This window comes from Pseudorasbora parva, chromosome 19 (genome assembly GCF_024679245.1).
Source record: "Pseudorasbora parva isolate DD20220531a chromosome 19, ASM2467924v1, whole genome shotgun sequence".
NCBI lineage: Eukaryota > Metazoa > Chordata > Actinopteri > Cypriniformes > Gobionidae > Pseudorasbora > Pseudorasbora parva.
This window is the reverse complement of record NC_090190.1, coordinates 17,193,336-17,205,821: the sequence shown is the minus strand read 5'-3', so window position 1 is coordinate 17,205,821 and position 12,486 is coordinate 17,193,336. Positions and strand designations below refer to the sequence as shown.

The 12,486-nt window shown below is 38.5% G+C and overlaps 1 protein-coding gene across 1 annotated transcript in view; it reads right to left on the bottom strand.

The window, feature by feature from the left end:
• Window positions 1–681: 681 nt before the first annotated feature.
• Window positions 682–12,486, bottom strand: part of pard6gb (par-6 family cell polarity regulator gamma b) — a 52,426-nt gene continuing 40,621 nt past the window's right edge. The window contains exon 3 of the mRNA XM_067426120.1: window positions 682–2,253. Coding sequence (XP_067282221.1) covers window positions 1,253–2,253 — 1,001 coding nt within the window. The 3' untranslated portion in view covers window positions 682–1,252. The remainder of the gene's footprint in view (window positions 2,254–12,486) is intronic.

The following is a 12,486-nucleotide window of genomic DNA, read 5'->3' as shown; positions in this document are numbered from 1 at the left end:
AAATGCAATACAGTCAACCTAAAAGCAAAAGGAAAGTACATCCACAGTGGTTTTAAATTATATACAAATGTATTCCACAGACTCTCTCTCTATAAAACAAAATTAAGTATGAACTGCTGTATTCCCAGTGTAAAAAAAACCTATAAGACTACATTTTATACCTGCTTTTTGACTGGACTGTATGCTCAGTGGCAGCATTAACATTAAAGCCATTAAAGATCTGACTAGTATGAGACTGCAGTCTGTTCAGCTGTGTGGATTTGAGTGGAGGTCAGATGTGAGGGTTCATTAGCAGTGAAGTGACAGAAAAGATGTGCACAGAATAAAACCGAGAGAACTAACTAACATTCCACTGGACTCCCGAAGTCAAGAGCGCTTCAAGAGGACGTGTGAAATACCTATATGTGATGACCAATTACACTCCACTGCAGTCAAATAAACCACAAACAAAGTCAAATGAAATCCCAATAGACCAATAATACTAAATGTCTCAAACCGAGTGATGTTTTAAGAGAAGTTATTATTGTCTAAATAAAAACATACATGATTTCCAAAAAGCCTTTTTGTAATGCTGACACTTGATATTTAAATATTCGGAAAAAGAACATTCTGAGGGATTTCGCTCAAGTGTAAATCACTGCATATAAAAGGTACGAAACACATACAGCAGACATTCATTACTGATAGTTAATAATAATGATTATTAAATCTATTCAGTTATTACATTGGGAAAAAAAATTCAGACAGAGCAAACAAACAAAAAAAAAAACTAAAAATGTGTTGCTGATTAATTGTAAATTCATTTTCCATTTGCATAATGTAATTAGCTTTTCCATTTAACCAGGAGCAAATGTTTGTTTCAGCTACAAACGTAAACAGAATACAACAGTACAAACACACAGGTCTAAACCCAATTTCTGGTCCCAAGAGACATTTAGATAACATTATTAAAATTAACCTCTAAACAAGAACCAAGAAACACTGATAGACAAGGTAAAAAAAGAAAAGGAAAAAAAGTGGCTATTCTTGGAAAAAGAGACAAGCCACCAAATTGGACACATTTTTTTACACAAGACATTACATCACATGGAAAGAAAATATTTTAAAATAGTAAAATTCCAGATATTGTTTCTGTTAAATTATTCGTTTTACAAAACCCTTAAAGTTTGGTGAGGTTCAAAGTTGAGTCTGATGTCCCAGGCTGAAAAGCCGAGTCTCTGGGTGGGCTGGATTTTATACATTACTGTATGTATTATAAAGTGATGACCGTGCCATCCTCCTCCACCCCTCCTCTGGGTAAAGACAGGCTGTGACGGGGATCTGTCCTCAGGCTACTGAGGATTTTGTGTAGACTGCCATTGCTTTCCCGCATAACGGGGTTGCTGCTGTGGTAGGGGTGGTGTTGGAGGGTAAGGTCTTTTTGCAACTTGTAACTCAAATTATTGTGCACTGTGCCGTTAAAGCTTGGTTGAGAGTGGAAAGAGGCAGTGGACACCGTGGATGGAGGTCTTGTTTGGGGTCGTGTAGGGGGGCTGGGTGGTGTCACGGTGGTCTGGGACCGGGATGCAGTTGAAGCCACTGAGGCGTTGGAGCGTCGGGATGGCCGCTTGATGTTGCTCTCAATTACAATGTCCGACTCCTCATCGCTCTCCAGATCCTCTGGGCTGTAGCCATGAGAGATGGCGGTGGCACCGGTGGGAGCGGTGAAGGCGGGGTATCCCACCGAACCGCTACTGTCGGATGACTGACCCGAGCTGCCAGAGATACGACTGCTGCGCACCACATTGTTGCGCTGGTTCACTGGCTTCACGGTCACAATAAGGTTGTGGCTGTTTGCGATCATCATGTCAGTCACCTGGTCCAATGTCTTTCCTGTCACCTCAATACCATTGACTTCCAGGACCTCATCATTGACGGCCAGCAGCCCAGTACTCTCAGCCAGGCCTCCCGGTACCATGCGGGAAATGAAGATACCCGGGACCTTTTCCAGGCCGTGGGGTGTAACACGGACACTGGTGCCATCACGGATGTAGAATCCAAGGGGCTTGTCCGAGCCATGCCGGTAGAGTCGAACTCTTCGGTGAGATTCAGGAAGGATGTCCACATCAATAATGGACGATACAGGACGGAAGTCCTGAGGCATGCCAATGCGGATGTGGGGCCGTTTGCGGTTCAGGTCATTTCGAAGAGTGACGACTGCCTTCTTTTTCCGTGTCAGAGTACTGGTGCCAAAGTTGCTGTAGTCAACTTCTTCTGCAAGGGTAAACAAAAATGATGACTGTTAATGCTTAGGTGGATTAAATATGCATATTATGAATCATTACAACTAAATCTACTGGCATAACATTTCTCATAAGTAAAAACAAGGGCAATTTCATTAAGTCACACATATGGAAATGTATCAACATGGTGTGATACACTTCAGCCATACTGTTAAAAGTTAAAGCTTCATATGAAGTTGTGGATGAGGACAAGCATTAAATGTAATCAGACCTGCTGGACAGTTTATACCCCTCAGATCCTCCATGGATTATGATGTAACATGATTTTTCTGGCATGTTAACACAAAGCATGTGGCCACCTTATCGCATCATTATAAAAATGTAACCTTAACTACTGACAGAACACGAAGGTCTATGTTGAAGGTATTCAGCAGAGATGAAGTTATCTGCATTATCTGATATACGCTGATAAGTGCGGTAAGAACACCATGCTACTGAAGCACATGGATTAAGCGTGATCACAAGGTCTTCTCGAAATCCTACTGAAACAGACAACACATCTTAAAACAGAAGTGCAATATTGAAATGTCCCATAAGACCAGGGACTTGCTTACCTCATTGAGGTTCCTTGTAGGCCAGTGATGAAATCGTATTTGAGGAGCATACAGTGTTTCCTCTCTTTGAACACTACCATAACCGAGTCCAACAACACCCTCTCTGTCCTAAATCAGACAGCCATCAACCACACCTGGACCATTCGCTTTGGGTATAAGACATAGTTTCCAGTGCAAGTTTAACTGACTTCCCAGCATGAGTTCTCAAGGAAAGACCAGCAAGAAAATGCCCACCTTCTGTTCAATTACTCAAAAATCATTTTTTAAAATGCTTTTACAAAGCTTCCGAATTTTCATCAAAGCATCCAGCCACAGTTGTTCTTAGTTTGGCTCTTTGGCGGCCTGATTATTTTGATTGAGTCCAGACAGACTTTTATTATGTCCTGGAATTTCAGCCACAACTGCAAGTCTCTTGATAGGAAACATATTGAAGTGATTCTGCTTCTGGCCTTCATTAAGAAGGGTACCGTTCTCTCCAAATGTCCACCCTCAACTGTCTTCTTCTGAGAAAAACTATATCACCTAACAGAACATGTAGGAACTTAGAGACTGATGGAGGACTTACTTTGTGAGTAAGCTAAGGCAAAGCACAGAGTTAATTGTAAAGTCTGGAGCCTGGGACTTGGAGCCTGGCAGAAACTAGATTGCACTGTATTTTCCATTCTGGCTCCTGGTGACCAGTCCGGACTGGTATCGGCATGGGCCCAGTGTGGATTCTTTAACATTCAATGGGACCGAGAGTGAGGGCAAGCCACTAAGTCACCAAGCCTAAACTACTCCTGACAGAGTAATCCCACTGCACTGATGCATGATGGGAAAATAAATTCAGCTCAGTGATCAAAGGACAGCTGGCTGTTTCCAGACATTTCCAGGGGAAAGTGAATGGCCCAGTGCCTACCAGACAGAAAACAAAGACTACAGGTTCAAGGAAGGCAACAATGTTGCCCAAGAAAGTTCAATTAAATGGAAGTTTTCATAAAAGAGAGGGATGGTGAGTCAGTGGTGATGAACAACATGCTTAAATCATTCCATACATTCTTTTGTACAAATATAGCAAACCACAATATTTTTTTATTTAAAGGTTTAGGCACTAAATGTCGGATCCTAGAAGTTTGAGGTTATGGACATCCACAATACTAACTCAAGGGCAAAACAGTATTTTTCTTTTAGGAAAACATTGATTTTCAAACCATAATTTGTCTTGTGGTTACAAAGCCAAAAAAAAAAAAAAAACCTTTTAGATGAAAGCACCTAAGCCTATAAAACTCCAAGTTTGATGAAAATGTCTAGTATATTTACACAGCTCTGGAAACAAATTAAGAGACCACTTAACATTGAGAAATCATTGTTAAGAGGTCTACATTATATATATATATATATATATATATATATATATATATATATATATATATATATATATATATATATATATATATATATAAATAATAACATAATACATAAAATACATAAAAATGATTATGTCTTAATATTGCAGGCATAAATTTGCTCAACCAAAACAAATTTAAAATAAGGTATTCAATAGTTTTAACAGATTAAACCTAAATAATTATATAAATTTTTGTATAATACAATAAATTTAATAAAACAAAACAAAATATCTATTAAAACAAAATATCTAGTATATTCAGCCTCTACTGTAAGAATCATCCAGAAAACTACATGAAACATGCATTAAAATAACACAGAATTGAAATAAAGGAAACAAAGCATGCAAACAGTTAACTCAGCACAGAGAAACCAGAGAAAGAATTTCTCGTTTGCTGCCAATCAGAAATAGACAGCTCAAGTGAATAAAGTAAAACTTCAATGTTGTCCCTGACACTGTAGTCACCTTACTGGACCCCATAGTGAGGGGCCCGGCCCCAGTGTCAGGGCAGAGGTCAATGGAGATGTGGTGAGCCAAGAAGGAAAGGAATAGATGATACATTCCACCACACAGTGCCTCAACTAGGAATGCAGAAGTTGCTTCACAACTTAACCGAGATGACCTACAACATGTTTGAAGCATAACTCATGAGTTGACCGAAAAGCAGTATGGTCCCCATCAGTCACCCATGGGTGGGTGTGGGAAAGAGGAGTGGGCGAGGTCCCAGGCCTTTGTTCATGTTGCCCCCCCTCTCGTTAACTTCCACAATGAAAGGGTCTTTTTCAAGTTCTTTTGGATTTTTACAAACACTCATAAAAGGGAGGACTGAAAAGAGTTTTATGGCCAATCATTATGCCGCCCAACAGGGTTTATTTTCCAATTTTCTCCTGTATTTCCTACGGTGTGTTCTGGAGAAACTGCCAATTCGATCCTACTTCCATGACACACTGCCCAAATTCCTGTCTGGGGTCTATTATTTGTACTCACTGTCACTGCTGTGCTGCTGTATAATGCTCTTGGTAGGAGTCATCTGCCGATACCATGAATGAATAAAGTGATGTGCGTCAGCTCTGAGTGGCAGATAGCGCTAAAGCAATTGTGCATGGCAATACCCTGCCTGAGAAGCTATATAGCACCCAGACAAACAGAATGTCGATTTCCATAACATCAAACTACATGACCGAGGACCCAGGAGAAAGAAAGGGAACTCTACAATGAATTGCATATATTATTCCGATTATATACATATAAAGCAGACACAGGTACTCGAGGGTTCACCGCAGTGCAGGATCAGGGTAATGTCCTCTCAGACAGAGCCCCCTGGGAGAGTCAGTCTGTGTTTGCTTTAAACCGTCGCACTCAAATTTCCCTTGGTGAATGGAGCGATGGCTTTTGGCTTCACTCTGTAGCCCTGAGAGAGATTAAAGGAGGAAGCCCCTCCTTCACTAGTGCACACTCAGCAGAGCTCTCTATGCAGGCTCCTACACACCCTTATGGGTTTTAACTCGTGTTACCCACAGTGCACTGGTGTACACATCTGGGAGAAGTTAGCAGCGGTGAAGGGTGGAGACTGTGTCGGGAGATTAAGCTCCCATGCCATCTTTTTGCAATGTTGCATAAGGACTGCTTTTAACAGATAGAAAAAACTACAAAAGTTATTTTAGACATTCCAACAACTCTGCCCTTGCCTGGAGAGCATTTCAGCTCAATTGTGCAGGTCGTACGTCATTCGCATGCTTCTCAATGCAGCTTTACACATAAGCCATCTCTACATGAAAACATATGCTTAGTGTTTAACCTTGTTCTCCACCCCCCATATGTTCTGCAAGTGTGGCCAAGTTTAGGACATGAATGCCAAGAGTCCTTTAGGCCCGACACATAACCAAGCATGTCCTATCATAACATTAAATAATCACTGCAGCGGCCAAGTACATAACATCAGCAGAAATGTAAATAAAGGTTATTAAAAGAAATCACATAAAGCTCTGAGTTGAAAGTAAATGTTTGGTTATGAAGTGTGTGTGGAGCGGACAAAAGGAGACAGAATGGAAAAGATGTGTGGAACTGAGGAACTGTCAGGAAGCAGAACATGGATGCCCTCTTCATGCTATGGTGCATGTCGGTGGTGACTTTTCGACCTCATACACATGGGTAAAGGAAAAGACTGTATTAAGACTGTATGCAAACCATACAAGCTTTTGCTGGGATCTCTAGATCTGATCCTAAGATCAAAGCTTGTGCAGCCTGATGCTGGTATGACCCTAAAGGCATTAAGAAAAGAAAAACTACTATGCTTGGTGACATAAACCTTTTGTTCATAGGCATCCGTCACCAACACAGGCAAGGGAATAGTTATGATGAGCTAAAACAATTAAGTAGAAAACAGGTAATATAAGAAATACAATTGCATGTGGAAATCATCCAGCAAGATTTATAATGACAATTGCATGAGACTTGCCATCCCTTGTGATGCAACATTGATGAGTCAATATAATTACTGATATGCAATTTCAAAATATTTCCAAAAATGTCACTATTATGTATTATGTTACACTGCCAGAAAAAAAGGTACATTTCTGTCACTGGGGCTGTACCCTAAGGTACAATACCAAAAAGGTACGAATATGTCCTTTTAAGGTACTAATATGTACCATTTAGGGGTGAATAAAGTACAAAGATGTTTACCTTAGGGTACCGCCCCAGTAACAGCACTATACTTTTTTTTCTGAGAGTGTATGCATATATTATGCTACTAAGACACTAGAGCGTTTTTGTTTTAAAACGAAAATTATCCTGGTCTACACTGGCGTTTCCACTGTGTTTCAGAAACAATCTGTCTACACTGCATGACTAAAAAAAGGCATGTCACATGACCGTGCATGCACTTACAAGTGTAAACAGTTGCCTCTTGCGCATGTAGACAGCTTTAGTATTATAGTATTATATATATATATATATATATATATATATATATATATATATATATGTATATGTATATGTATTTATATATATATATATATATATATATATATATATATATATATATATTCTGTGTATTTTGTAATATTGTAATGTCTGTTACAATATTTTACGTAAAATATCAGACAATATTAATATAGTTACAATATTATATAGCGTTTAATTGCACAACGGCTGCTAAAAAGGACTAGACTGACGTCATCATATTCAATTCTAGTCAGAATATGAGTCTGATCCTGCTCCATTGGGCTGTGATTATGGGCCGTGTTTCAACCAAACCAGGAAAGACATCAATTGGATAGACCTACAACCAATCAGAGCAACCGAGCGATGCATAACGTTAGTTGTCAAATGTCAACAGAGCTCAACTGCACTGTGTTGCCAAGCCTGCGGTTTTCCCGAGGGTTGTTTGTCCATGTCCGCGACATCACTTATGTGATAGACCCAGGAACGCGAATTTTAGCAGGCAACCTTGCATGCACGCTGGAATAAGTAACGTTACAAGATAAAGACGAAAACACACAAGTGTAAATGGGACCTAAGGCTATATGTTTACACTGTCAGTCCAAATCTGATTATTTGTGTATCCGATTGGAATCTGATCTAAAATTATTAATGTCCACACTGTGTTTCGCAACCAGATTTGTGTCCATGCAGCTCTCTCGGTTTCTGCATTGATTTCTACGGCAATGAAGTTGTTGTGTTGGTAAGCATAAGCCAAAATACAGATTTCCAATACAGATGTTGTCTTATTTACAACATGGAACTGTGCAGCCGCCACGTGCTTGACTACTGCCTCTTCTGAGGCAGCAGCAGAACCCTAAGAGGCTGATCCGAGCGGCTTTATTCCGTACAGTCATCTTCACAGACTCAAAACATATCTCCGTTATATTGTCATTTTCTGCTCGATTGGCAGCGTCTTTCAGCATGTTTCCTGCCGTGAGAAAGTCACATAAAATACAGTGCGGTCAGACTGAAACGGATTTTCCAGAAAAAAATCCCAGAAATTTAAATAGGATTTCAAACCACATATGTCATGTGATTTCAATGTGATTGTTTCATAAATCTGATCAGATTTCTGTTATGAACACAAATCAGATCTGGACTGACAGTCTTAATGTAGCCTAAACATTCACACAGAACATCATAGAAACTGCATAGCAACACCCTGGCAACGCCCCACAACACCCGAGCATCAGTTGCACCACTCTTTTTACATAAAATGCAGTTCTTATATTATTTCATTTCAATCGTTTACTGTTGTAAGGTGAAACTTCAGAGAACTTTATTTCACTAATCATGCAATGTCAATAAAAGAAACAATGCAACAACAAAACAACACATAGACATACAGTGCAAATGGACAGTGCAATGATATCCTCCTTTTACTCCCTTTAATCCACTGATTTGCTATCTGCTAAACTGTACTCCTGCGGTGCTCACAGAGGTCAAGCGGTGAGTTTGAGTCATCAGTGATGAGGGGGTGAGAGTCCTCATCTGGCTCCGACATCATCCTGCTTTTGAGATGATCCCCAACCCCCAAACAAGCTGCTAAGTGAGACGTTCCAGATCTGCTCTCTAATCTCTCACTGTCACAGGTGACACCAAACAGCAACAGGCTTAGAGGGGGGTGCAGGAATGAGGGAGGATTAAGGTGTTAATGACACTCGCAATCTGTCCCTTTAAAGCCGTTTGTGGAGGAAAAACAACTAGGCTAATCAGATAAATGCGGCAAAAAGATTGCTCGCACCCAAGACAAGCTAAGTAACTACTAGGGGAATTAATTTAGGTTAAAATCGAGACAGACACTTGAGTAATTTCGGCTACTAAAAGTTTTCGGGCCAAAATGGTTTTCAAAGGACTAAATCTTTGACTGAAACGTTGATGCTTAATTAGCCGGGTTTTTTTTTACTTTTTAGTATTTTGTGCACAAAATGTGGATAAATTACAACGCAAGCATTTCAGCTGTGTGGACTCTAGGGCTGGGTTGATAATATTGATTTCTTGAATTTGATCGATACAAATATGGATTCGTAAATCTCAAGATCGATCTTTTATTCAAAGCGGTTTTCTGTTGATGCATGGACAAAACTTAACTAAACATTTGTAGCACACAAGACATCCGATAAATCCAAAACAAACTTTCATATTATGTTAATTTTATAACCAAAATTCAAAGAATAAATGTTTTTTAACGTTTAACGACATATCACTCACTGTTGCATCATTTCAGATGGTAGCACAGATCAAGCACATAAACAGAGCATATCTTTCTTATAGACCATATCTTCTTTCTTAACTACTAGCTATAGCACGAAATAAACATGATGAACATAATAAAACGTTACATTTACCTCAGGAAAGACATTCAATGTCCTTATCTCGTTAAATAGATGCACTGTATTACATGTTAATTATAGATGTGATGTTTTAAATATTTAATGTGTTTAAATAAATCTGTTTTGAAAACAAATTATTACAGCCATTGTTAAAATGGCTAATATTAACAAATTATATTAGAAACATAATTCTAATATTCAAAAGTTTATATAAACATTGGAATATGCAATTTAGATACATTTTATTAATTAATTGATTTTAATGTTTTCATAATAATGTTTATGAATAATGTTTTCATTTTTTTAAATGAAAAATGTATTTTCATTTTCTGAAATATATATATATTTTAGTTAAAGATCCTGTTCACTCTGAAATATGTCATATAATGGAATTAATAACCATACGTTCATGGTAGCCTTTTTATTCATTCAAAGATTACCTATTCTGTCACAGCTTTTTTTTTTAATTTATTTTTTACATTTTGTATATTCTGCTGGCAATCCACAAAGCTTATCCTACAATATTATAAATGAAAATAAACTTTTACTGGACTATGATTAGATGTTATAGATGTTTTAAACATAGTTTTGCAAGTATTCAAGTACTTGAGCAAATTCGTAATAACCAAATTTTAAACATAAAAAACCTGAAACAATGGAAAATACAGAGAAATAAAATGTTATGTTGGTTTGGAAACAGTAACTACATAGCTATACTGTATAATCTTCTATTAAATATGAACTATTCACAATGTAAGGCAAAAACAATGTTGCGAAACCAACAATGAAAATGATTCCAAACCACAGCATAAAATGCTTTCACTGCGATTTGCTCTTCTGCAGAGCCTAAGCTTTGAATTATACTGTGGTTTATGAGAGAAAATGATGCTGCAGTCTTCACATAAATAATAAGAAAACACTGCAGTTAAAAACTCTTGGAAGAATCTGTTTCTTCATGTTTACTTTTGTTGAGGGTCCTTAGTCACATTACCACACAAAAACACAGACTTGCAGGTAAATTATCAGGATTCTAAGTAAAATATTGTTGTTGTTTTTTAAAAGTAGAAATACATAAAATAGATTTATGGCTGATGCCAGGAGTGTTGGCCACATGAGGCAGCCATGCCTTGTCTCTTGTCAGGACGAGCCTCTTTCTCCCTGCTGTTACTGAGAAAGATTTCTGAAGGTCTGGGCAGGTTCAGGCTGGTCTTCCACACCTGTACTCAATACACTCCCTTTCACAACCCACTTCCTGAATCAGACCTGCTGAAATGTGTGCCAAGATCTCAGATTCCGCTTCGCTCCGCTGCCTCTGTTTGCCGTGATGACCCTCACATGTAGACACGTATAACACGTAACACACACTCAATCACTCACACAAATTCGGTCCAAATGCATTAAAAGCAAGATACTATCAGAACTTGATATTTTTATCATCTAATATTTTGAAATAAGAGTAGCAAAATATAAACTAAGAAGAATCAAACTCCATTTCATGTTCTATATTGCAAATATAATGACACATCATGGAAAGAGTTTTGCTACAGCAGGTTCAGCCAAAGGTCCTATCAAACGCTTCAAGCTGTCAATTTCTCCACTTGAACTGCATCTGGTTTGACTGGCTTCTCCCACATTCACAGCTGTACTCCTGAATTACACGGCAGGAGAGATTTGCAGGTGGCTCACAGATTTGTACAGAGAAATTAATATGTTTTGGTTTCAAAGCTGGTGAACTTTATCCAATGAAGAGTTACACACTGAATCAAAGTTAGATGAAAATCTAAGACGCACTTCTGAAGCCAAATGATTTAAGATGCAGAATCAATCACAAAAAAAGAATTATTAGGTCAATTACAAACAATTGAACTATCGGCAAGCCCAGTCCCCCCCGTAGTTACTGTTGCTAACTCGGACAAACAAACAGAGTTGCTAACTGTCTGAAAAATGACAGCTATCACAGTGAAAACCTCTTGTCGAGGAGCATTCAAGTGGGGCTTAAATCTGCCATGGAGGGATATATAAAAGATTTTAAAATAAATATGTTGGGTAACCACAAGATTAATTTGGAAGCAGGGTTTTACAGATCACAATGCAAGCGGGAGAAGCCTCATGTTACGGTCGTCAACACTGTTCATGAACCGCAGGGTAAGATTAATTAATTTACATTTAACCAGTTTTTTTATGGAAAGGGACTGGAATTTAGTTTTTGACCTAAACGGTTTACCTTATATGACATGAGAACAGTTAGGTATGGGTTTGTACGTTAGCACGGACTCACTAACTTTAATCGTAACTTAACAAGTATAATGACAACCAGAAAAAAATTTCAGGATACCTGGAATTAGTGTTACAAGGACCTCAGGAACATTGTTTTACCATTTTTGTAGCATAAACACTATCAAATGAGAGCTGCAGGTTTTTCAATGTTTCTTCCGAGTTCCGGTCCCTGTGCAACTGATGTTCAACTACCGTTGACTAATCTGCGTTCGAAGGGAGGGGCTTACCAATAGGTCAATTGTGCTTAGTCTTTATGGTGCCTTCACACAAGCCAATTAACCTAAGGTTACTTTGCCGCCCCTCTAATCAATGGACTATAAAGTAACTAGATAAAAGTACCTGGGAATTGGCCAGCAACAACCAACAGAGTATTTCAGATGAAGCGGCCAAACAGAAAAAGACTTCCATGAATCCTGTTAGTAAAGCCCAAGTAGGTTTTAGCTTGTTTTTTTTTTTCTCTTTGATTTCTAATTAAGTCAGATGCAGTGCAGTGTCCCAATGTGCATACTATACATTATGCAATAATTACTATGTCACAAATCAGAGCATGTTGAAATTAAGATGACGGATGAGCCCTGATCAAGCGACAACCTCCCCCATTTTCTGTTGGAGCCAATATGGAACGATTGTCTACTAAGGACAGGCTCCATTGGGAGCAGAATCTCATT